This window comes from Podarcis melisellensis (assembly GCF_964234715.1).
Source record: "Podarcis melisellensis genome assembly, chromosome: 10".
In the NCBI taxonomy this organism is placed as follows: Eukaryota; Metazoa; Chordata; class Lepidosauria; order Squamata; family Lacertidae; genus Podarcis; species Podarcis melisellensis.
In genome coordinates this window covers 52,881,297-52,906,516 of record NC_138542.1, presented here as the reverse complement: position 1 = coordinate 52,906,516, position 25,220 = coordinate 52,881,297, and the positions used below count along the sequence as shown (strand labels likewise).

Genomic DNA, 25,220 nt, shown 5'->3' with positions numbered 1-25,220 from the left:
TAGTGTTAGTGAAAACAGTACTGTACAACTGTCATGAAGTATAATTACAGCAGGAGCGGCACAGCGTCTTTCCCAAGGGCAAGACACTCATTTGTTGCACTACACTAAGAACAAGAGTCTTGGTAGTGCGAGGGATGAGGAAGCTTTCTGGCTCATGGGGGGCAGATCTTTGGGCCAACTTTCAAAGGTAGCTGGGGCAGTCAATCACCTGGTGTCATAGTGATGTCAGATGATTGACAGGCAGCCTGTCAAAGCTTGCACCTGTCAAAGCTTGCACTGAAACGGCTGCTAGAATGGAGCTTTCTGCCTTTGCTTTCAATGCACACAACTTCATGTTCCTGGAGCAAAATGCACTCCCATTGTCACCAGCTGATGAGCGGTTGTACCTTGCTCCAATAACAAAAGTTGTTATTGTCAGGTGTGGGGCAGGTGTGTGAAGTTTTGAGAGCAACAGACTCACAGGGCAAACCTGCTGGGTCAAATTTGGCCTAGTTTCCGCATCCCTGTGCTGGTGGAATGGTTGCTGTGTGAGCGAGCTCCCACAAATGGCTATCACCGCCCAAGTCTTGAAGGACAAGAGGAAGCAGATACTTTCCAGGATGTGGCCAAGAAGCATCAAACTGATCCTGAGGGAAACTTCTCACAATGCATTCTGAATTCTGGCTCCAGCACCCAAGTACAAAGCACATGCATACTGCATCACTTATAAAGGGTGCATAAACCATGTATTATTCACAGGGTCACCCTTCAAAATACTCGCCAGCAGCGATACAGAAATACTTGGCACCCTAGTTGCAAATAAATGGATATTTTCGACTAGGGAAACAGAATCTAAGTAACGAATAGTAAATAATTCTTACATAGTTAATCATTTTTAGATATTTTTGTGGGTTTTGCACTAAGAGCTTTGCGATTTAATATATTCAGTAGAGATTACTCATTGCAAAATGCACCTTTACCCCCTTCTCCACAATCCAAAATGTTGCTTTAAATATTCTGGTTTTTAGAGGTCAGTTCACTGGAAAACCAAACTGATTGCATTTGCACCATCAAAACTTGGTTTAATAAACCACAACATGCATGAGCTCCATCATACGAAACACACCGGGAAGTGAAAATGAACCACACCTGCCAATACACACAAACTAGGTAATATAGTTAATGGTTTCTAAACAAGCCAGACTTGCAAACCCTTCATAAATGTAATGGGAAGCTATGGTTAATTGGCTTCCTGCTTTGTATTGCTGCTCACACAGTGAAAGGGCTGCTTGCAAGTGTACATGGCTTGTGCAAATTCTGGCTTATCAACCTTACCATTTATAAGTCACCTCATATTAGTCACCTGTTATTGTCAAACTTGGTGAAAGCAAAATCAAACTAGGCATCTCCCAAATGACGTAAGTGTTAGGATTTCTATGCATCCGTGCTGCTCCAGTAGTAGCACTATGTTTTGTGTATATCATGTGAGTGTCTGAGAGAGCGTGAGAAAGGACGTATCGGTACTGCTGGAAGTTGGTTTCACTTCTGAATGTGCTGCTGTTTCTGTACTGGTGCTCAAAGAGCACAGACGTGCTGATGAAGTCTTTGTATATTGACTGTAAATAAAGTAGTTTTAGAGCTACTGATTGAGTCTTTCTTCTGCAATGATATGCCAGAGTGTGCTCTTCTCAGGAGAGAGGGGTCGCTTATCACTGGTCTCTCTGGACTGAGGGAGATTTACAGCCAGGGAAGACCATCAGTGAGACGCCCCAGAGACTTGGGAAGTTGGCGGCCTTCCCGGGCGTGTTTCCAACAGAAAGGTGTCTGATCTCTCAAATTGAATAAATAAAATTATTTTGTGATGGCTTACCTTTTGACCCTTGGAGTGACTAAAGAAATCATCAGGCCACACATCCTTTCCAAACATCACATCATCATTTAAATAAATGAACTTCTGGGACAGACCTGAAATGCGATGAATGTGGCTTTCAATGGCAGGAGAACTAAAAGTGGGTAGGTGACTCAAATTCTGAAATATCTCCTAGAATAATAAAATAAAATATTATTGGGGGGGGAATCTTATGAGAGATTTCAAAACGCTTTCCAAATGTCATTTGGATGCAACATTTTAAGTCAGCATTTCACATGTACGGTGCAATTGCAGCGAAGAAAACTTCACACAAATATGCCTGTATATCACACACTCCTTATTGATGCAATTTAGGGCAAGAGTTCCCAAAAGAGTCAGACACTTTTTACCTGATGAGTTACTATAGATATCCGGGGGTTATCCAAATTAAGCCAGGAAGGAATCTGCCCATTGGTGGCTATGAAGATGTGCCGTACCCAGGGAGCATGCCTCTCTATCGACCGCAGTGAATACCGCAGCTCTTCATTGTCTTCAAAACGGCTGGCTGAAACATCTTCATCCTGTTTAGACTATTAAAAGACAGTGACACAACTATACCGACAGAATGAGAGCGACATTTGCGTTTAAAAGCTGCCATTATTCATTTTAAAACACCAAAGATGAATTCACGTGGTGCTTTGCCTAAACAGAGATAATTTCAGGGTAGAGGGGACATGTGTATAGGCTTGTCAGCTAATGGGTTTTGAAGTATAAAACCAGAAAATAATTTCTGTCAAGCCAGGAAAAGAGCTGGCAGGCTTGGGGCAAAACTCATCAGAGATAACTACATGTGCCCCTTTCACAGCTAAATACGTGAAGGGTTGAGGAAATTAAAAGGTTGTGTGGGGGTGTGTTTGTGGGGATGTCCTCCACTATTTTCCATTCCAGGCTCTCACATCTACAGTAAGTTTTAAGATATCTGCAGTAAAGGATTTAAAGTGTCACATCTTGTTAGCTGTCTTTCATTGCTGCTACTGCCATCATTAAGGTCTGTGTAACTCTATTCAACAACAATTCCATGTCACTTCCCTCAGCTAGCATAGGCTGGAAGCCTGCAAAAGAAGGCCAGCCCTAATTAGTGTGGGATGACAGGAGGGCATCACATTGACTACTACTGCTGTGTGGAATACAGTTTTCAAATTGCTGCCAATTCTCTATGTCACACTATAACGTGTTTTCATTGTCATCTGTTACCTAAATCTCATAAAGCTTTGCCATAATAGAATGCCCATACACCAGAGAACGACTCCTACCTGGCTGATGGCACTGAGATCCCATAATAAATAAGCAGGATTAAGCGTCAGTTCTTTCCCTTCTATAGTCATGTTCTTCTTAGCTTGGTTGATCAGCTCTTGGAAATCCTTAGGGTTATTCAGTTGCAAGAGAGCTACGCCAGCTTCCGAATAAAGCTGCAACTACAAAGGAGAAACCAATATTCCAATCCTGGCACGTACCCACAAATGAAATGTGTTGGGGTGTGTTTTTTTGCATGACTCACTGACAGCACAATATTCTTGCCGTAGGTTAGAAGAGGTAGGTGGGAGAGCAGAAAATTCAATACAAAACTGTAATCCAAGTGAAACATAAAAATGTATCATTCATAAAAGGTATCATTCATAAGGGAACTGCACCTGGGAATCAAAAGGGAACATTTCTCAAAGAAAGACTAACAATTGAACATTATACAGTATAGCGATCTGAGTTCTCCATGTGCTGATCCTTTTATAGATAAACTTGTAATATCCATGCACAACAGGGAGGTATTCCCACACTCAGTGGGACCTCAAGGTTTGTGGAAGTGCAAAAATCTTTACAGGGCAGCGAGAACCCTGTGGACTGAGCATGCTCGGTTAGGGTGGTGGTGCAATGGAGGAACCTGAGGAGGATCACTCCACAATGGCTTCCAGTGTGTTTCTGGGCCCAATTTAAAGTGCTGGTTTAAATTGCTGATTTAAATTTAAAGCCATCGTCTTCCATACCTACCTACCTGAATCTTTAAGATGTTCTTTGGAGGCCCCAATCCAAGTGCCCCCACCGAATAAAGCAAAGTGGGTCACCACCAGGGAGAGGGCCTTTTTGGTGGAGGCACCTTAGTTATGGAACGGCCTTCACAGAGAAGGTCACCTGGCGCCATCCTTGTCTTCTTTCCAGCACTCGGTCACCTAAGCCTTTTACCGTATTTTTCGCTCTATAAGATGCACCAGACCACAAGACGCACCTAGTTTTTGGAGGAGGAAAACAAGAATAAAAATTTTCTGAATCTCAGAAGCCAGAACAGCAAGAGGGATCGAGGCGCAGTGAAAGCAGCAATCCCTCTTGCTGCTCTGGCTTCTGGGATCGCTGCGCAGCCTGCATTCGCTCCATAAGATGCACACACATTTCCCCTTACTTTTTAGGAGGGAAAAAGTGAGTCTTATAGAGCAAAAAATACGGTAAATAACCAATGCAGTCCCATTATTGTTTTTATACTGATATACTGTAAATGGCTCCGATAACCTTATGTTATGAGGCCATAAACAAATAAGCCCTTTTTGTTGCAGAATCATGTGTGCATCATCCAGATGGTTCCACATTATTATGGACCCAGATTATTATCACCACATCTGTAAACTGCCTTTTCTTCAAGAAGCCCTGGGTAGTATATGCAAGCTATCCCATTCTAATCCTCAAATTTATCCCATAAGGAAGGTTAGGCTAAGAGACAGCCTCTTATAAATCCATAAGTTTCATGATTTAACCCAGGTCTTCTCAGTCTAACACTTGATCCATTTTTCCACGCTAGCTCTCTTCAGCATATGGCAGCTTCTACCTTTCTCAGGAAAAGACAGTACCTGTTCCCCCACAACACACTAAAAGTTAGGTAGATAAAACAGATGAAAACCAACAAAAGTTAATTTCAACACTCATCCTTTAAATTTTGGCTAGAAAGAGAAACTGTATTCAGACGTAACTTCTATCATCCAAGCAATGATAACAACTCCTGTGCTATAGTAATCCCTGGCGCACGTGGCTTCATAAATTCCTGATTTGCTTAAACTGTGGTTTGCAATTACATCCAAATCATGACAGTTGAAGCTAAGACTCCAAATCAGGATTGCAAGTCACAGTTTGAGGCTGGTTTGTGGTTTGGAAGCCTTGCTCAAACCACTGTTTGCCGGTCCAGATAAAATGATAAACTATGGTTTGATCAAAGCAGGAAATGGTCAAGTAAGCCAAGCACAAGAAGAGAAGGAAGTGAGGGGTAGGGGAAAAGTGCATAAGCACAGGTCTTGTTTTGCAACTGAACCCCAGTAATTGTATCTGAATGCAGCTAGAGTCCTAGAAATTATTTGCACTACAATCCTTGGACAGTGAATCTAGGACTTATTGGTTTTTTTAAAAAAAAAATAAAAATAAACCAACTTCAAGATCCTGTAACATCCAGTCTCCTTAAACTGAAAATACCATTTGCAATGAATTTCATTTTTAAGATACTATACCATATCCTGAAATGAAGCTGCCCATCAGTTGTTTATTTATCTATGTCTTCGCCAATACACATTTCTGAAATGGCTTAAAGGAACTAGAAATCTGAGATTCAAAAAGGCTCCAGAACTAATCCATTTGTGGTTCTTCTCCGAATCCTCAGCCAAGATTTCCAATCCACCGCTAAGGTCATTTATTACTGGGGAACTGTTTGATCTGCTTGCTATTTTTAACACTTGCCACCAGTTAAATCTAGATATCAGCTTTCATAATGGGCTAGATCAGGGGGAGGCAAAAGGTTGGCGCACTAGGCACAATGTCAAACAGCAAATATGGCTCACAAAGGGCAACGGGCTGCTTTTCTTATTCAAAGAAAGCAATCTTCAGATGTATTTACCGAGGCAAGTGGTCAACAGAAAAAAGAAAAAAAGTTACACTGGTCGCAAGGTGAGATCTGAAAGCTTAGCCACGTGTAGGCGTGTTAAAGGCAGCACTGCAACTTGCTCCTCACTTCAGGAAAGTAAAGTTAACCCCAGGCAAACTCCTAAGTGGCTAACCTGGGCGCCATATGAAAGAAACACTGTACAGTCTACCAGAGAGCAGCTGGATTGCACGGCCTCTTGGCAGAGCATTGACCTAATGGACTGCACTAAGGTGGATGTAAATGGGGTTCAGATTCCCTCTGTCAGTCTTAATGGGCTATAAGTAGTAGACCTTTAAAGCTGCAACATGCAGAAGCAAAGCCATGGCGAAAGGCATACCTATAGTGTGAGCAAAGGAAAGAATGAAGAGCCACAGCAGCACTGAGAGGAGGAAGGTGGGCAACTGCTCACTATATAAGTATTGGCAAAAGTTGTGTTAATAGCAGCTCATACGACCAGAATTGAACCAATGCTAGAAAGCAAAAGATACATGCAGCCTCTGGGATTTAAACGGTAATATTCATTTATATACTTTGCTTAGTTGATCATATGCACCCATTTTGTGTGTGCGCCAAAATACATCACTATCGGAGGCTGTGAAATTCCATTGGGGAGCAGTGGCCGAGGGGGGGGGGGCGCGCAACCAACCCAAGTGCATTTTTAATATTTGAAATATATCCATGCAATAAAATAATTTTTGCCCAGCTTAAATGCAATCTCCCCCTTCCCCTGTCCATCCGACTTTCTCATAAAACTGCAGCTCCTTATGAGGAAAACAATTCTCTATTTGGAAAAGTTGCAGCATTTGGAACTTTTCAGCTTAGATAAAAGGCAAGAGATGAGTTGACGGAAGTTTATAAAATCACACATGGCATGAGGAAAGTAGATAGAGGCCCTCAGGCTGGGGAAAAGTTCCACACCCCACATTTAATGCTTTATAGCAGTATATTGGCAGATTTTATTTTATTTTACAAATGCTATTCAACTGCATTTATATTACATTTATCCAACATAAATGAACCCCCAACCCCCAAAATAATTTCTTTTTCTTTTTTTAACTGACCTTTCCTCTTTCCTTTCAGACATCTGTCCCGTTTACCCATCCCATTCTCACAGCAAACATAGGCCCAGCTGTCACGCTTGTGACATTTTCAGGCCGTTGATGGTTTGAATTCATGTGCCACCCGATAGCTCTAAATCTGACTCATGAGGTCTGTCATGGGGAAAATCCGATAAATCTCAGCCCTTCCAGAGCATCATCATCTGGACAAACCGATGAAAGGGTGGCCTCGGTCGTTGTTGAGACGGAGGTAGAGTTATGGATACCAGCAAGCGCTCTCCAAAAATAATGCTGTGGAAATGCTACGGATTGCAAAGCTGCCATCAAGCAGCTTCGCATTTATTTAGGAGAACAACAATGTCATACTGTCCCCTCCACTGTGCATCATCGAAAATATATTTATGCCATGTTTCGCAGAAGTTTCCACTGCACACAGGAAGGCTGTATTAAGGACAAAGGATTTCCCTGTCTCTTATCCTCTTCATCCTCAACGCTATGGAAGCATGCATAAAGTTACCCTGAATAAAACAAAGCTCGATCTTTTCCTGGGTTTTCTCAGTGGTTCCAAGTCCCAACAAACAAAATGTCCATACTGATAAAAGCATATTCCCCCCAAATGGATCCCAAATTAAGTAAATGACTAACAAGGAGAGCTACCAAGTGGTGAAAAACTGATTATCGAATTATGAGTGGTGCAGGTGGAGAAAAAGTATTTCTTCTTCTTTTCTGCTAATACTAAGATGTTTATTCAACAAAGTGGAAAGCTCATAACTGAGAAAAGGAAGTCATTCACATAATGGTCGTGTTCAGACATTACAATAAATCAAGGTCTACTGTGAAGGGAATCAATCTAGTCTCTCCCTGGAACAATCACTAGTAAGTGTTTTCACTTCCAGTTTTGGTTAACAGCAGTTAAGCTGTTTTGTCAAAATATGACACGCTCCAGTTAATTTTAGCAATGGTTTCTTTAGAACACAAAGGCAAGAGAGAAACAAATTCTCACAACCACCTGAGTCTATTCATGCCAAATGAGTTACGGAAATGTAAAAAATTGTCTTTTCATAGGCTGTATGAGTCGGCAAGCTTCTTGGCTCCAGGGCAGGGGTGGAGCAACCTGTGACTTTCCTGTGACTACAATGCCCATCATCCTCACCACTGGCAATGCTGGGTGGGGCTGATGGGCACTGGAGTCCAACAAACTCTGGAGAACTGCAGGTTCCCCACCCCAGTGGAAGGCACTCCTGAATCAAACTGTGCTACTCACTCACCCCTTTACTACTCTTTTTGTTTAGAACAAGCAAACTTCAAACCACAGTTTATGAAGCTGGATCAATTCAACATAAGTAGTAAGGAAATTTTGTCCATGGTATGATTATTTTCTACCTAGTCGTTTTGATAGGTTGGCACCCTATTTGCAAAATCTAACAATTCCAAAACACAGAGGCGCTTTCACTTATGCAAGATTAAATATACTGCCTTCGGCTGTACTTGTGGGTCAGTTTCAAAAAATTCCACCAGAAAAACGCTTATGTGGCAGTATTGAGTCAGTGGCTCATGTGCTTCTGGCTTGCACTCTTTATAAAGATTTGAGGAGTGAGGTTATTACCACTCTATACTACCCCATACCAGGTCGTTCAATCATTGCTACTGTGTCCATTCTTCTAGCTGGTCAAGATAACCAGGTGACAGCAAAAACTGCAAAAAAATTAGCAGGGGAAATAAGATCCATTTATTTATTGATGTAAACCTCCAGAATGTATTTTGTATAGTTAGGTTTTCACCTCTATCTTCAGTGCATTGTATTTTATTGTATTGCTATGGCTAGTGGCTGACGCGAATATTCTTTATTTTTTATTTTAAACCACAATTAATTGGGTTCAGAGAAAACAGCAAGCTGTGGTTAATAATTAGACATCACATTTCGCCCTGCACAACCTTGGAAGGTCTGCCAGAAGAGAATGTGGCCCTTGGGATGAAAAGGTTTTCCCGCCCCTGATATAGACTGCAGTTAAAATCCAGAATATAGCCTCCAGTTTCTAACACAGCCTGTACAAATACTACAATATTATAAGCATGATTAATCCCTAAAGTTGTCTATAAATAACATTATTGCCACAGGCTTCAGCTCTAGCACTTTCAGGAAGAGGTATCAGAAGTTACTAGAATCAAGTTTAAATATAGTCGTGGAACAAAGTGTATTGCTTGGCATCAATCTATTGTCATATATTTAGTCTGTGAGCACCTTGCAGCCAAAATTCAGCCACCAGAATCAAATATTGAAGGAACTGTGATGTTTAAAAAAATGAGTATCATAGAAAGTCCTTCCCACACACAGCACTCCAAATTTGTAGCATGCAAAAATCGCAAGACATAATATGAAAGTTTTGAGTAACAGCTACAGTGGGATTGTTTGGACTAACACTGGGTTTCAAACTTTATAACAAAAAAAGAGAAATGAATCACTCCTTCATTCTTGTGTATGGTAGGTAAATAGGTACATTGGCACTGAAATACTGGTTTAATAGCACTGAACTCTCTGGCTCAAGAAGGGCATAAGCTTGGAATATTTATTTTTAGGTCACCTTTGCAAAACCTTGGACCAAACATTCACAAAGATTTGAAAAGAGGAGGGTGACACCTAGTGGCCAATTGCCGATTTCTATGCAGTGTTGCAATTTTGGACTATGGTATTAAATGAAACAAATTATTTGTTTCAATGGTACCAACTTTTTCTTCCAACTTCCAGTGCCTTGGATTGGAACTGGATGGGATTTCTTTTCTTACAGAATTTCATTGTTCTTCTCAATGCAAAATTTAAATTGATTGCAAGACATTCATTCCATCAATCCGTACCATTGTAGACTTCTTTAAATCAGGCAGAAGACCAGCTTGAGGCAAGGATCAGAAGGTGCAACAATATAACAGCTAAATAGGCCCTCAAATAATCAGACTTGTATCCAGTTTTGAGAGCAGAAACACAACATTACTTGGGGTTTAACTATGGTAAAAAGGAAAAGGGACCCCTGAAAATTAGGTCCAGTCGTGACCAACTCTGGGGTTGCGGCACTCATCTCACTTTATTGGCCTAGGGAGCCGGTGTACAGCTTCCGGGTCATGTGGCCAGCATGACTAAGCCACTTCTGGAGAAGCAGAGCAGGAAACGCCGTTTACCTTCCCGCCAGAGTGGTACCTATTTATCTACTTGCACTTTGACATGCTTTTGAACTGCTAGGTTGGCAGGAGCAGGGACCGAGCAACGGGAGCTCACCCCGTCACGGGGATTCCAACCGCCGACCTTCTGATTGGCAAGTTAATTATGGTACTAGGGAACAATTTAATAGAACAGCTTCCTTGTAGTAAGGATTTAACAAAGACATCTGAGCAAGGATAATGGCTGGGATCCAAAGAACCGCACACTAACGTCTGGGTGCCTAAGGGCACTTTGGGGCTGAGTTTCTCAAACATCAGCCTATCAGGCTGCATGCCACTTCTGAAACCAAAAGATGCTTGTAGGATGGCACTGCTGTTCAAAGAGTGAGGAGGATGGGGAAGACCAAAATCCCACTGGGATTGCCCAAGCTCTTTAAGTCATTAACTCACAAAAAATGATGGGAGTAGCTGCACAGATCATATATATAGGTGTTATCTCCTATGTGCAAGCATATGGCACACACACAAAGCACGTAGGACATGCATGCGACTTTGATTTTGGTCCAACCAGCTGTGTGTTGACCAACACTGTTAGGCAGATTTTTTGCGAATTCAGTTTAGAATAATGCAGCAAACTGTTTTGCAAAGCGTGTCAAGGATATTTATTGGGCTAATGCAAAATTGGGCATGTGCAGGTATATAATTTACATTTCCAGTGGCTTGTAATTCAGGGCGTCAGAGCTCATAGAATTGTGGAGTTGGGGAAGGTCTTGTAGGACCCTGGGGCTGTGTACACACCATACGCTTAAAACGACCACCCAAAGGATCATGGCAACTGAAGTGTGTTATGGGTGCTGGGAAATGCAGTTCTGTGAGAGGTAAGCTACAGTTCCTAGGATTTGGAGTGGGGATGGTGCTTTCAATGTATGGGGCATATGCAGAACTAGACCAGGGGTCGGCAACCTAAGGCCCATGGGGCACAAGCAGGCTATGGGGGGTCGTTTAATTGGCCCTCAAGCCGCCCGCTCGGCGAGTCCCTGCATGCTGCGCTAAACCGGAACAGCACGGTGCAGGGACTCGCTTCCGTGGCACCAGAAATTGCACCTGTGCAGATGCAGGAAATTGCAGGCATGCGCACGATCCAGCCCACAGAGGGATCTCTGCTGGAGTGAACTGGCCCAGATGAGGTAAACCTTGCCAACCCCTGAACTAGACCAGCCTCTTGGATTTTCTGCCTCAAGCAGGCCATCTCCAACAGAATTTTTAGTTTGCAGCCGAAGTTTTCAAATCAGGATTTGGCATCTTTTGAATAACCTATGAGACTACTACAATGGTAAATGAATACTGTAACAGCATAGGAGAAAATCATTTTGATTTGCGTGCAAGGAGAAAATGATTTTTAGCAGAAGGTTTACTCCATTATTCACAATCATCTGCTAGATTTTGCTCTTATCCTTGTTGACACTTACCTGCTTTATCTTGGAAGCAAGGTTTTCAGGCAGTTTTGCTCTTAGTTGATTTGTCTCTTTGAATGTAAGTGGAAATCCTTTGAGGAAAACTAAGTCTTGCATTATTACTAAACCAGGAACTTCTTTGTCTGTAGTCTGCAAGTAAGGGAATTTATTATTTACTTAATTCTCTTTTTAAAGGACTAACACTTCCCCCCCCTCCCATTGTGCTCCCCAGGGGAGAAGTCACGCTTTTAGCATGAGAATTTTACTTGCAGGCTATTACAGCAGTTATGGAAATATTACAGCAAAACAAAGAATTTTTAGAAACAGGACCTTGCATCCAAGCAAGGACCCAAACTTTTTAGTATATATAAAGGTAAAGGTACCCCTGACCATTAGGTCCAGTCGCAGACGACTCTGGGGTTGCGCGTTCATCTCACTCTATAGGCCAAGGGAGCCGACGTTTGTCCGCACACAGCTTCCAGGTCATGTGGCCAGCATGACTAAGCCACTTCTGGTGAACCAGAGCAGCGCATGGAAACACCGTTTACCTTCCCGCCGGAGTGGTACCTATTTATCTAATTGCAATTGACGTGCTTTCGTACTGCTAGGTGGGCAGGAGCTGAGACCAAACAACGGGAGCTCACCCCATTGCGGGGATTCGAACCACCGACCTTCTGATCGGCAAGCCCTAGGCTCTGTGGTTTAGACCACAGTGCCACCCGCCTCCCTTTCTAGTATATATACCAACATCATTTTAAAGGAACATACCAAATAGCCTCTCCACACTGCTTGCTTGCTGCTTTCCTTTAACATCTCAGAATGGACATCTTCGGCTGGAATGTTCAATAATTCAAATCACTTTTACAGAATTTTTGCAGCAATACACTGCATAATTTGTAAATAAACACTCTTTTAAGATCTCACATATACTTGCTATGGGACACTTTGAAATTTTCTCTTATAAACCAGTGGTATATAAATTATATAAATTTTATGAAATAAGAATTTTTTAAACACACCACTGCAGAATGGGGATAACTTGCCCCCGAACCATCAGAGTTGGTTATTTAATTTCAAAGCCAAATGCAATATTTGTTAGCCAATGGAAGAAACAAATCACAATGCCACAGTCCCATGATGAGGGGTTTTCCCTCCATCAGCTATTGCCAACAGAATAAGAAGTAAGGAAATACGTTTTATCTGGAGGGTGGGACCTTTAACAAAATGTTGCAGTATGAAGGATTCCAGCAGCTCCATTTAATGTCCCTCCCTCCATTTTCCAACACACTCTCCTCAAAGAAAGTCCTCACTGGGCTATTTTGCGTTGATTAGCTACGGGGCTAAGTTCTAGGTGCTGGTACAAAGTGTCAGCTTCGCCCTTGAGCCAGTGCCACCGACTGGGCTCAACCACTTCAGCCCCGACTGTGCCAGGCGAGCTGGGGTAGCACTTCCAGAGACCTTCTTCTGCAGGAACAGGTCTAAGTGCTGTGGACTCACAACTCAGAGCTGTGAGCACCGAACTCACTTCCAGAAGACAGCCGTGCACAGCAGAGTATAGCAGAGCATAAATCACTTGGACGACAGCGCTGAAGAATATCTTCTTTTATTCACTACAGCTACTGTACTATACAAACTATATACAAATGGAGACGCTGGAATGCACTGAGTGTTACAGCTGCTTTCTGCAGCGACCTTATCTACACAGAGATAACACTCAGTCTCCCCTTTGAAGTGAGGCTGGAGCGGAATAAGTACTGGAGCACAATCCGCCCCCTCCTCTCTGGAAAATCAGCAGATTCTTGCAATGGGAGGGGTGAAATCTCCTCACAAAGTCCTAGGCTACTTGTGACCAGGATACCTAAAAGACTGTCTCGACCCTTATATAGTCATCTGATTACTGTGCTCTGCAGACAATGACCTCCTACAGATGCCATATTGTCAGGCAATCTGTTCCATATGACCTAGGAATTTGGCCTTTAATGTGGCAGCACCTATGCTTTGGAACTCAATCTCACATACAGTGGTGCCTCGCAAGACGAAATTAATCCGTTCCGTGAGGCTTTTCGTATAGCGGTTTTTTCGTCTTGCGAAGCAAGCCCATTGACAGCTTAGCGGATTAGCGCTACAGCTGTCAAGCGGCTTCCAGCGATCAGCTGTTAAGCGGCTTATCAGCGGAACAGCTGATAAGCGGCTTAGCGGCTTAAGAAAAGGGCGAAAAAAGCGAAAAAAACCCGCGGGGGCATGCAAGATTTTTTTCGTCTTGCGAAGCAACCCCATAGGGAAATTCGTTTTGCGAAGCGCCCGCAAAACGGAAAACCCTTTTGTCTAGCGGGTTTTTCGTCTTGCGAGGCGTTCGTCTTGCGGAGCACCACTGTATTATCTTTTGGTTGCCAATTGAAGACCTTTCATTTCCAACAAGCCTTTTAAGTAGAGATTTGTTTTATCCCAGTGCCTCTGTTGGACACGGAATTGCTTTTAATGTTAAAATTGCTCTGGGGTGTTTTACGGGAAGCGCTTCATAAACAAAATAAAAATAAATACAACTACCATCTCCTTGTGTACAGACAAAGAAGATGCACCCGTGTCTCTGTGAGCAGCGTGTCTCAAGGGACTAGAAAGGGAATCTGAACAACAGGCTATGCAACGCCTCACCTCATCATGAAAGCAAAATGCAGAGCACTGAGAGAACAATTACAACATGGTCCACATTTTGCCCAAGGCAAAACCTCTCTGCTGCTGTTGTTGAAAAATTAAGAAACTAACAAATTATTCTCCAAATGAAGTAAGTGGTAATGTCATGTTATTTTTATTAAAGAGGCACCACCAACACCGATATTTTTGCATATAAACTGGGGGACACCAAATCACTACGTGTACATATTTCTCTACATATACTTAGATCAAGTTTCTGGAACATTTAAGGGGGGCCTTATTTTTAGGACACATTCTCCTCTGCCTACTAAGTTTATCTGCTGACATCCTTTAATCATTGCAACAACAAGAGGAGGAGGAGAAGGAAATCCCCTAGAGAAGAGTCCCTTGAAACAGCAGTAATCCTATGGTAAACTAAAACCATATGTTGCCAATTAGTGGGAGAAGATCCTTAAAATAGATCCTTACCTTCTTTAGAACTGTCAAAAACAACTACAGTAACGTTGGTGGAAGGGTCCTTTGGCTTGGCAACCAGGAATATGTTGTTGGCAGATCTCAGCAGGGGATAGGCAGAGGGCAGGTCCTTAAGAGTGATGTTGCTCCGCAAAGCTGGATCCAAGACGAGCATTGGCACTTTTATGCAGTGTGTCAGTAAACACTCCAGTTGCTTCTCGCTAGGATCAAGACAGCAAAAGTCAGACTATTCAGCTTTGACTAGCTTTTGATAAAGAAGCATGCACACACCCCAATGGCATTGCCTGCTCTCTGTTTATTCATATTTTGCAGAAATAAATCCCAGGTCAAATCTGTACTTAAAGTAATCATTTCTTTAAATATTTGTCATGTGTCACAGTATACTACAGGGGTTCCCTGTGGTCCATGAGCTTCATTCAGGCTGTCCATGGTGTTTCTACAGATTGGTGGCTGTAGATGGGAGATAGCAGGTCCCGCATATTAAACATTCATATTGATTTTTTAAACTGTCTTTTATTGCTTCTTTTATTTCTTATGTATTTTACTGGTATGACAATTTTATTTCCACCATACAGCACCCAGCATAGGGCACTGAAATTACCACAACAGGCAAAAAAAGTTATTAAGTGGTCTGCCAAGACCCTCAGCCATTTTCAAGTTTTCTGGGGTGGGAGGACCACTGCTGTATTGCATACAGCCTTTCTAGGTTGCCCAGCCTGATAAAATACAGAAGCCAGAAATAAATGAAGTAGCAATGAAACATATCTTCACATTTTGAGATTGTGTCTGTATGGTGGACATCACCCATATTGCTTTAGGAGTGTGTGGATCATTGGGAATAACTACAAAAGTCTGATTTTTGAGTGACCAGACAGGGAATGAGGCAGAAAGCCTTCTTGGTAGTTGTGCCCACCCTGTGGAACACTCTCCTGTCAGATGTCAAAGAGATAAACCATTATATGACTTTCTGTAGACATTTGAAGACAGCGCTGTTTCGGGAAACTTTTAATGCTTGATGTTTTGTTGTATTCCTTTATATTTTGTTGAAAGCCACCCAGAGAGGCTGGGGCAACCCAGTCAGATGGGTGGGGTACAAGAAATAAAACAAAACAACAACAATAATTTTAAAATGAATTATTTACTTTAGAAAATGAGGAAAAGTGTACCAGTTTTGTCCTACCCCTTGATCATGGCTATTTTAAATGTTACTTCACTCACTTGAAATTACAGTGGCAGTTAAGGTTCACACAGTAATTAATATATTGATAGTTGAAAGCCTTTTAAACAAAAAACATGAAACACCTATATTATTTCTTACCTTTTCTTAGTTGGTTCAGTTGTATTCTTTCCAAGAATTTCCCTAAAATACAAGTAAACACATAACTATTAAATTCCCCCTGAATTAACAGATACACCCAAAATGCACACAGGTTCTAGTTACTCTCATCGCCCTGTAGACAGTAACAGACTCTCAATAATGTGAGTTTTTGCACACAAAACCCAGAAGTAGCAGAATATGAATGGCCAATTTAATTACATTCCCACAAATGAAGGCTGCTGAAACACACTTCAGTATGGCGGCTTCCCACAGAGAGAATAAGGCCTGCAAGCAGCTAACCTCAAGGATTAATTGGACTGTGGCAGGGCATAAATGTTTACGTTGGCTATTGTTGCTGAGACTCTCAATCGAACTGGACAATCCATGAAGCAAATTGATTACAAACTTTGTGATCCTTACAAAGATCCACAAACGCATTGAAGAGTTTCCCAGCAGCATTCACATGACACCATAACATTGCCTTCCAGATGTTCATAGCATCCTTGGTCATTCTATGAATCCAAATCTAGCTATAGCCTCTATATAGTTCACTGTTTGGAGCACTCTGAACTAAGGCAAGAATCAGGGAGCCTCCTCTTTGGTGAGAACAAGGCGACTTTCACAGTCGCACTCAAGCCAAGTGATCAGGGCCAGCTGAACCTACATAAAATTGTTTTCGTGTTACCTGCTTGCAAGTGAGGAGACAAGAATTATTAGCACCCGAGAAAGCAAAATGCCATGCCCCTGATACAATACTCTCTCAAAAAAGAGTCATATATGTGGGAGATGTACAAGCTGCAGGTATGAATCAACTTGCTAATCTCCCACATGCAAGTCCTTTTTCAAATGTTACACCAGAAGCACAAAACAGGTAACATGCAAAATTCTCTAACATGAAGTATCTAGATGTTTCCTTCCAACTGATACTGGATGGGCAAGAATAGAAACAGGTAAGAACAAGGATAGACCAACGGCAAAAGCCAATCTTATGAATTTATTCACCTGCAAAAGACTATGGCATCTTAGGGAGGTTCATGTCCTTCTGGCAAAACCTTGGGCTGTATCCAACCAAGTCCTACTCACAGTAAACCCATTAAAATTAATGGACCTAAGTTAGCAAGTCTCTACAGCTGCAGCACATGCTGTAACCTTCCAACAGTTTGACTTCACCCCTAAAGGCATGCTCCTCTATGGTCTCCTAAGGCAGATGGATGCCAACCAAGTTAGTTGTGTTTATTAGTTTCAATGGATCTACTCTGAGTAGGACTAAAACTGGACACAACCCAATTGTTTTAGTTTTCTTACCTCCAGCCAGGACAGCTCAGCATACTGTGCATGCAGAGAAATGTTCTTACCTCATCACTCTCTGTTCTTCCTCCATCTGTTTCCTCACTTGCTGCAGTTCCCTGATCAGCTCAACATCTGTGCCATTCACCCAGGTGTACACCACATCAATAGGCATTGGCAAGCAAAGCCTATAAGAGAAATCCCATTAAGAGAGAGAAACCAGCTCAACCTGTCCAGGCTTAAATTGAAAAGCAATTCACAGCAGCACAGATTACGTTCGCCTGCAACCAGTCAGTTGAAACTCATGAGTTTCAAATGATAAACTTGTTCCATTATGTCTGGCATAATCAAAACATTCAGTTAAGCTTTGTTTCTTCATCAGTTTCTCATTTTTAATCAATGTGCTTCTGCATCACCACACATTAAAAATACCCTTACTCTAGTCATCATCTTGCTCCCTTTTCGCCTGCATCTAGAGATGACAAACCTAGACAGCATATTAAAAAACAGAGACATCACCTTGCTGACAAAGGTCCGTATAGTTAAAGCTATGGTTTTCCCAATAGTGATGTATGGAAGTGAGAGCTGGACCATAAAGAATGCTGATTGCAGTAGAATTGATGCTTTTGAATTGTGGTGCTGGAGGAGACTCTTGAGAGTCCCATGGACTGCAGGAAGATCAAACCTATCCATTCTTAAGGAAATCAGCCCTGAGTGCTCACTGGAAGGACAGATCCTGAAGCTGAGGCTCCAATACTTTGGCCATCTCATGAGAAGATTCCCTGGAAAAGACCCTGATGCTGGGAAAGACTGAGGGCACAAGGAGAAGGGGACGAGAGAGGACAAGATGGTTGGACAGTGTTCTCAAAGCTACCAGCATGAGTTTGACCAAACTGCGGGAGGCAGTGGAAGATAGGCATGCCTGGCGTGCTCTGGTCCATGGGGTCACGAAGAGTCGGACACAACTAAACAACAACAAAAGAAAGATTCTTAAAACTTGTAACTTTTTATGTTCTTTCCTTCCAATGACCCTTCATGCAGTATCTCTCAAACACTTATTTTTGAGTTTGGATCTCCATTCTTAAATGTATAGTGCTTTTAGAGCAGGAGATACATAAATAAAACCTACATCTACCATACTAACCCCCCCCCCCAAAAAAACCCACCTCTCATAGCAGATTGTGCAGAGCTCCTTGCACAGGGTCGTATGTGCATGCATCCATGGAAGAGGCCACTCATCTCCCACATTAATCATAAACAAGAATGGGATTATAATGTGGCAAGTGGGGAAGCAGGTCACCTCAACAAATCCAGCATGGATCTGCTAGGCTCCTCTGCTGCAAGGCATTTAATCTATGGCTGGTGTGGAGAGAAAGGGACCCAGCTGACTCAGGAACCCAAAAAGTTTGTTTCCCTCTTCTAGCTGTTCCATGGTCTTCCCCAGGGTTTGACAACCACAGTCTTAATTCCAAAACTCAGCCCTTGATTCAGGAGTTCAGATCCTAATTTATAACTCTGGAAAACTCTTATGAGAAGTAGGAGGGGCAAATCACATCTTCTGCTCACACATCCTGCCCAATTTCAAAACCAGTATGGATTTTCAAACTTAATGTAACATTTTCCACCTATGGCTTCTGTCGAAACCGTTCTAAAAATACTTATGCGGAGGAAAACAATGTGTCACAACCAGCCACTCATGATTTATTCCAGCTATGTCATTGCTTGTGTTAAATTGGCCAAAGATACATCCTGACTGACTGTTTTTCCTCACTTTGCCACAGCCAGACCCCCTGCACACCCTGTTCTAACACACATAGTACCAGTTCACATGCAGTCCCTCCTGGTGCCTATGATCAGCAAATGTCCAGGAAGGGACTTAGGGAGGCCTCATTCCTCCACCCACAGATATACAAAGGAAAGAATGTTAAGAGTAGCCCTACCGGTTCAAAACAAAGGTCTTTCCAGCCCAGCATTCTGTTCCCACAACAGCCAATCAAGGGAGCCCACAAGCACAACAGATCACTTCCGCTTGTGATCCCAAATATTCCAAGGAACGCCAGAGCAAACCTATATGGCCATCATGACGAGTGGCCACTGATGGCCTTAGCTTCCATGAATTTGTAAAATCCCCTTCTAAAGTCACCCAAGTTGGTGGTGATCGCTACCGTTGCAGTGAGTTCCACAGTTTAACTACTTTGCAGTGCAAGAAGAGTTTGATTTGGTATCCCACTTTATCACTACCCGAAGGAGTCTCAAAGCGGCTAACATTCTCCTTTCCCTTCCTCCCCCACAACAAACACTCTGTGAGGTGAGTGAGGCTGAGAGACTTCAGAGAAGTGTGACTAGCCCAAGGTCACCCAGAAGCTGCATGTGGAGGAGCGGAGACGCAAACCCGGTTCCCCAGATTACAAGTCTACTGCTCTTAACCACTACACCACAGTGCTTCCTTTCATCTACATGTTTTGTACAAACCACAGCATGCTGCTGCCCCTGGACCTCCTTACAATCTGTCCATCATCTGTTTGGAGCAAAAAGAGCACACAAATGACATTCACTGACCCCTGAATGTATGCAGGTACAGCTCTGTTCATACTACATAATCTACAAAGCAAGGGAAAGGGGCTATGAGGGGCATTCTGTGGGGCCCCCCCCAAATTCCCCATGTCCTAAATCAGGCTTCCTCAACCTCGGCCCTCCAGATGTTTTTGGCCTACAACTCCCATCATCCCTAATTAGCAGGACCAGTGGTCAGGGATGATGGGAATTGTAGTCTCAAAACATCTGGAGGGCTGAGGTTGAGGAAGCCTGTCCTAAATTATCTGAGATCCAGTTTACCGCATTGGATTACATGTACTTTGTTTTCCTGTTTACTAATAAATACTGTGTGAGAGTTCAATAGATATTTAATAAGTATACTTCATAGGGGTACTTGCCTTTAAAAAAGTTAATTACGATGCCTAAAGTTGTAAAGTTAATTCTAGCTTCAAAACTGCCTGGTTTGACCGACTTTATATCCCTTCGTTTGCATCTACTTTTGCAGTCTTAGAAAAGGAAAATTCTCCATCTCCTATCATTGCATGAGGATTCCTTTCAAGACCTGCTAACTAGACGGAGAATATATGCACCCAGAACCCTGCATGAATTGGCTTACAGGTGAATCTTTTCCTTACAAGCTTGCTGCTGCACCATTATTAAAGTCCTGTAACATGTGTGCAATGGTTCTACAACACCTTATTTTATCTTACAAAAATATAGTCTACTGGGATATTCTTAATACCCTGCTACACCCCAAATTAGCCATGCCTCTTAATGATAAATAATAGATTTTGTTCAGTAGCTGGAACATGACCCACACAGCTGTATAAATGGAAGGTTTGCATTGGCCAAATAACAACAGTTTTTTTCAAGAGCTGATCCAGATGGACAAGTGTCTCAAGTTAAATCAGGCATCCCTAGAGAGTTTAATTTTAGTTAAGGAAAATTAAAACATTTATTGTGTCTGCCCAATCCTTGAAATGCTGGCAAGCCGTCCTAGACCACCAATTACCTTAAAACAATTTATTTTTAATCATCTGGCTCATGCAAAGAGACTGGCAGACACTTAGGACACAAAGGAAGGCATGAGACAGAAACAAATGGAAATTCCTTTTAGTCTGGTGGCGGCAGCAGATTTAAATACTGTTTCTGATCAGGAGGCGGTGCTGGCAGAGATGGAGCAAAAGACGGCTCTTGAAGGGCTCCATTATTTCCTCTTCCAGAAGGTTAGGAGAAGAGTACATAGCTCTTCAGGGAAGAGCCATAGCTTAGTGGGACAGAACCTGCTTTGCCTTCAGAAAGGTCCCAGGTATAAACACCAGCATCTCTAGGTAGGGCTGGGAGACACATTGCTCTAAACCAGGAATGGCCCCCAGCGGTTTCTAATCTTGCCCCATCAGTCATTTAACCCATGAGGGCCACTACCCTGAACCCACATCCACCTGTCAATCTGTGGACATCACTTGTGATGTCAAGCTGAGGGGTAAAAGGTAAAGGTAAAGGTACCCCTGCCCGTACGGGCCAGTCTTGACAGACTCTGGGGTTGTGCGCCCATCTCACTTAAGAGGCCAGGGACCAGCGCTGTCCGGAGACACTTCCGGGTCACGTGGCCAGTGTGACAAAGCTGCATCTGGCGAGCCAGAGCCGCACACGGAAACGCCGTTTACCTTCCCGCTGGTAAGCGGTCCCTATTTATCTACTTGCACCCGGAGGTGCTTTCGAACTGCTAGATTGGCAGGCGCTGGGACCGAGCAGCGGGAGCGCACCCCGCCACAGGGATTCGAACCGCCGACCTTTCGATCGGCAAGTCCTAGGCGCTGAGGCTTTAACCCACAGCGCCACCTGCGTCCCCTAGCTGAGGGGTAGGAGGGTTCAATTCAGTGCTGTTCCCAGCAGGATTTAACCTCGGTTTGATAGCTGACAATTGGAAAGTTAAATTCTGCTCAGTTTGGATGGGAGCATCTGTTCCCTCCAGGAAACAGGAGTACACAGTCAAAGGAAGCATGAGAAAAACCTGTATACCTGTGATAATCCAAACATAAACTGCGAACAACCCTTGGGTGGAGATTATGGTTTATAATAAAATATCTGTTCCATAGCAGATTCTGAGTTATCAATGCCAATGATAGGGCAAGATTAGTGTCAATTTTATTTCTATACAGCCTTTCCCTATTTTATGTTTACTGTGCTGCTTTGTCAGTCTGATGTATTTGCACATAAAACCTTATTCCATCCTCTCTTGGCTACAGAATGGACCATGAAAATCTCAGATTAAAGGAGGCCTGTGAGCCCTTCTCAAAGTTTCCCCTTTGCACTTGGGCCAGCACTGCTTTCACCCAAGCATAAGTGTTATTTCAATGAGCTGTGAATGCTCCCAAATTGTCAGTGTTTTGAAATCTAGGCTGCTGAAAGCCGCGGTGTTTCAAAAGGCATCTACACTCTAAATCAATGCATCTCCCAAGGGGCCAGGCAAGATAACCAAGGCTGCAAACCTAGCCACATGTAAATTCCACTTAAGCCCACATTGAGCAAATTTAATCGCTCAGTTCAGACATAAAAATCACTATCACAAGAACTTTCTGACAGTAAGAGCTGTTCAGCAATGGAAAAGACTTCCAACAAGAGGTGGTGGGACTCTCCTTCCTTGGGAGATTTTTAAGCAGAGCTTTTAATCAAATGCCACTAGCTTCCAATGTCAAAGGCAGCCTCTGAACGCCAGCTGCAGCCACAAGCAGGGAGAGGACTGATGCATTCAGTCCCTGCTTATGAGCTTCCCACAAGCATCTAGTTCAGGGGTAGGCAACCTAAGGCCCAGGGGCCGGACCTGGCCCAATCGCCTTCTCAATTCGGCCCACGGACAGTCCGGAAACCAGCACGTTTTTACATGAGTAGAATGTGTGCTTTTATTTAAAATGCATCTCTGGGTTATTTGTGGGGCATAGGAATTCGTTCATTATTTTTTTCAAAATATAGTCCGGCCCACCACATGGTCTGAGGGACAGTGGACTAGCCCACAGCTGAAATAGGTTGCTGACCCCTGATCTAGTTGGTCACTGTGTGACTCCTATGATGTTCTAAAAAACAAACCAGGAAACCAGTCTCTGCAGCTGCCACTTGTCTAAAAGTACTGGAAGAGGAGAAAGAAAGGTACAGGTTGTGCTCCCAGTTCTCAGCTCTTCCTCCATTTCTCAGTCATAACAAATATTCCCAATATTAAAAACATAATGAAGATGCTAATACCCCAAGGTGATGTTACGTTCTACACTGTATTTTTCAAATATATAAAGATACTATTATGTACAGGTCACGCAACCAGGAAGAGATAGGTCACTGCAGCCAACTGAAATATTAAGACTGATAACATCAGCCACATCCTCATTTAGCTGCGGTTTACAAAGGAGGAAAAAAACCCACTCATTGTTCTTCAACAATGAAAATAAATACTTTACTTGGTAAACAGGAGGTATACTATACCAGTGAGTGCAATGTATATCTGGAGACTTAAAATGTCTAATAGTGATTATATTTTCTGTGGAGAAGAATAGCCACATATGTTTCGTAGCAACATGACCTCAAAGACTACACCCTGCTTTCAATGAAGATTACCTTTCTAGACAATTTTCCTGCTTTGCTGAAATTTAGGGAGCCGATGCAATCGCCCCCAAATTTATTTTGACTAATTACTTCAGAAAGAAAAAGAAGCTTGAGGATCATACTATTATAAATGCTAAAAGCTAATTTAAAAATTCACAGTTACTTACATCCTGTGGTTCTAGGGGGGGAGGAGAGATGTATTAATGGTTGTTTGGAATTGAAGTCAGAAGACAGAAACAAGTTAGTAATCTTTATGATTCAAACTCAAGCCTGGCATGACTATGACTTCTCCACCACAGTCAAAACCAAATTAGTGAGCTATAACACATTTTACTGTTCCCATTTACATTCTTCTATTCCAATAGGTTTCTAACAAAGTAATTAAACAATAAGGGGGGTGGAGTTGCAAAAATACAGTAGGAGAGGTATGGCCATATGGGTAAAAGAGAAAAAGTGAGCGGAAAGTGGAGCGGCAGAAAAGAGAAATTGTTTCAGAAATGAGTTTAGGAATGTGAAAAGGGAAGAAGAAGAAGAGGAGTTTGGATTTGATATCCCGCTTTATCACTACCCAAAGGAGTCTCAAAGCGGCTAACACTCTCCTTTCCCTTCCTCCCCCACAACAAACACTCTGTGAGGTGAGTGGGGCTGAGAGACTTCAGAGAAGTGTGACTAGCCCAAGGTCACCCAGCAGCTGCATTTCAAGGAGCGGGGAATCAAACCCGGTTCACCAGATTACGAGTCTACTGCTCTTAACCACTACATCACACTGGCTCTCTGGGAGTTTTGTAGTTGCACAGAGTGTGTTGAGGAAGGTCTAGAGCAGGGCCATGCATGGCCCGAGGGCTGCATGTGGTCCTCAATGCCTTCTTGGGTGGCCCTCGGCTACATTTGACGACCCCCCCCCCCATCTCAGCGCTCAGCTTTGGGAAGGAGGTGTGAAGGCTCTCCTGGCACGATCCTACAGTCATCCAGCCTCCTTCCAAAAGCCTAGTTATAGTGCTTTCTCAGCTTTGGAAAGGAAGAGGGAGGATTCTAGGCCCCTTCCAGAGCTTCACACCTCCTTCCCAAAGTCTGGCACCTCAGTTATCTGGCTTTGGTAAGGCATTAGAAGGGTTCTCTCTCTGCTTCTCTGCAGGACACAGTAGCATGCAGCCTGCAGGTTCTATGCTGAAGTACTTTTGCAGCCACCCTGGTCTAGCGGGTTATCGGGGGGGGGGGGGTGTTGGCAAGAGAAGCAAATAGGAGTGCTGAGCCCCCCCCCCAATAATACAATATGATATTGAAAATCAGATGTAGCATATGCACAACTGACTACCCAGAGGTAATGGTGTATCCATTTTATCAAATACTTTGCTATCAGGTGGCCTGAACCTTTAATTGCTGAGATGAGGGCATTGCAATCAGACCAGCTGCAACTACAGACACTCGCTCTTTTAAAAGCGGTCCCTCGTTTATCATTGGCTCTTAGGGACAACATACTATTCTCTGAATAGATCCTCCTAGATCCTCTGCACCCCACGTCACCTCCAAAAGCTCTGGAGAACTCAGAGGGAAGTCTCACACAATGTGCTCAGCTTAAAAACAAGCAAAAGTTTCCACCTGCTCCAAAGCTTCAGTGGAACACAAGAATCCTCCGCCACATGAGGAGGACTTTGGGGTGCAGGGACTCCACTGAAGCATTAGGAAGGAGCAGCGTGAGTCTCTTGCACTGCTTCCATCTGCCTGAGGCTCACAGAAGATTTGAGGAAAGGTGTGTTTAAGTGACGCTGCATCACACCAAGGAGTTTGAGTTGAGGAGCAAGCCAAAACAGACAAGATACATTTCTCAGATGGATTTAACAATCAATCTCTTTTCTTCACCCGGAACTTTGGAAATTGTAGTTCTGTGGGGGGAATACATGGTGTCCTAACAACTTTCAAT

At 43.0% G+C, this 25,220-nt stretch overlaps 1 protein-coding gene across 3 annotated transcripts in view; it reads right to left on the bottom strand.

Moving 5' to 3' along the window:
- GNPTAB (N-acetylglucosamine-1-phosphate transferase subunits alpha and beta) overlaps window positions 1-25,220 on the bottom strand; it is a 124,195-nt gene that overhangs the window by 18,290 nt on the left and 80,685 nt on the right. For 2 of the 3 annotated variants that reach the window (XM_081928172.1, XM_081928173.1), the window contains exons 3-10: window positions 17,239-17,358; window positions 15,884-15,925; window positions 14,560-14,765; window positions 12,208-12,272; window positions 11,455-11,589; window positions 3,142-3,303; window positions 2,239-2,418; window positions 1,850-2,020 (exon numbers count right to left, since the gene is read on the bottom strand). In XM_081928172.1, the coding sequence (XP_081784298.1) occupies window positions 1,850-2,020; window positions 2,239-2,418; window positions 3,142-3,303; window positions 11,455-11,589; window positions 12,208-12,272; window positions 14,560-14,765; window positions 15,884-15,925; window positions 17,239-17,358 (1,081 nt within the window). The remainder of the gene's footprint in view (window positions 1-1,849; window positions 2,021-2,238; window positions 2,419-3,141; window positions 3,304-11,454; window positions 11,590-12,207; window positions 12,273-14,559; window positions 14,766-15,883; window positions 15,926-17,238; window positions 17,359-25,220) is intronic. The other variant, XM_081928174.1, reaches the window with a different exon arrangement.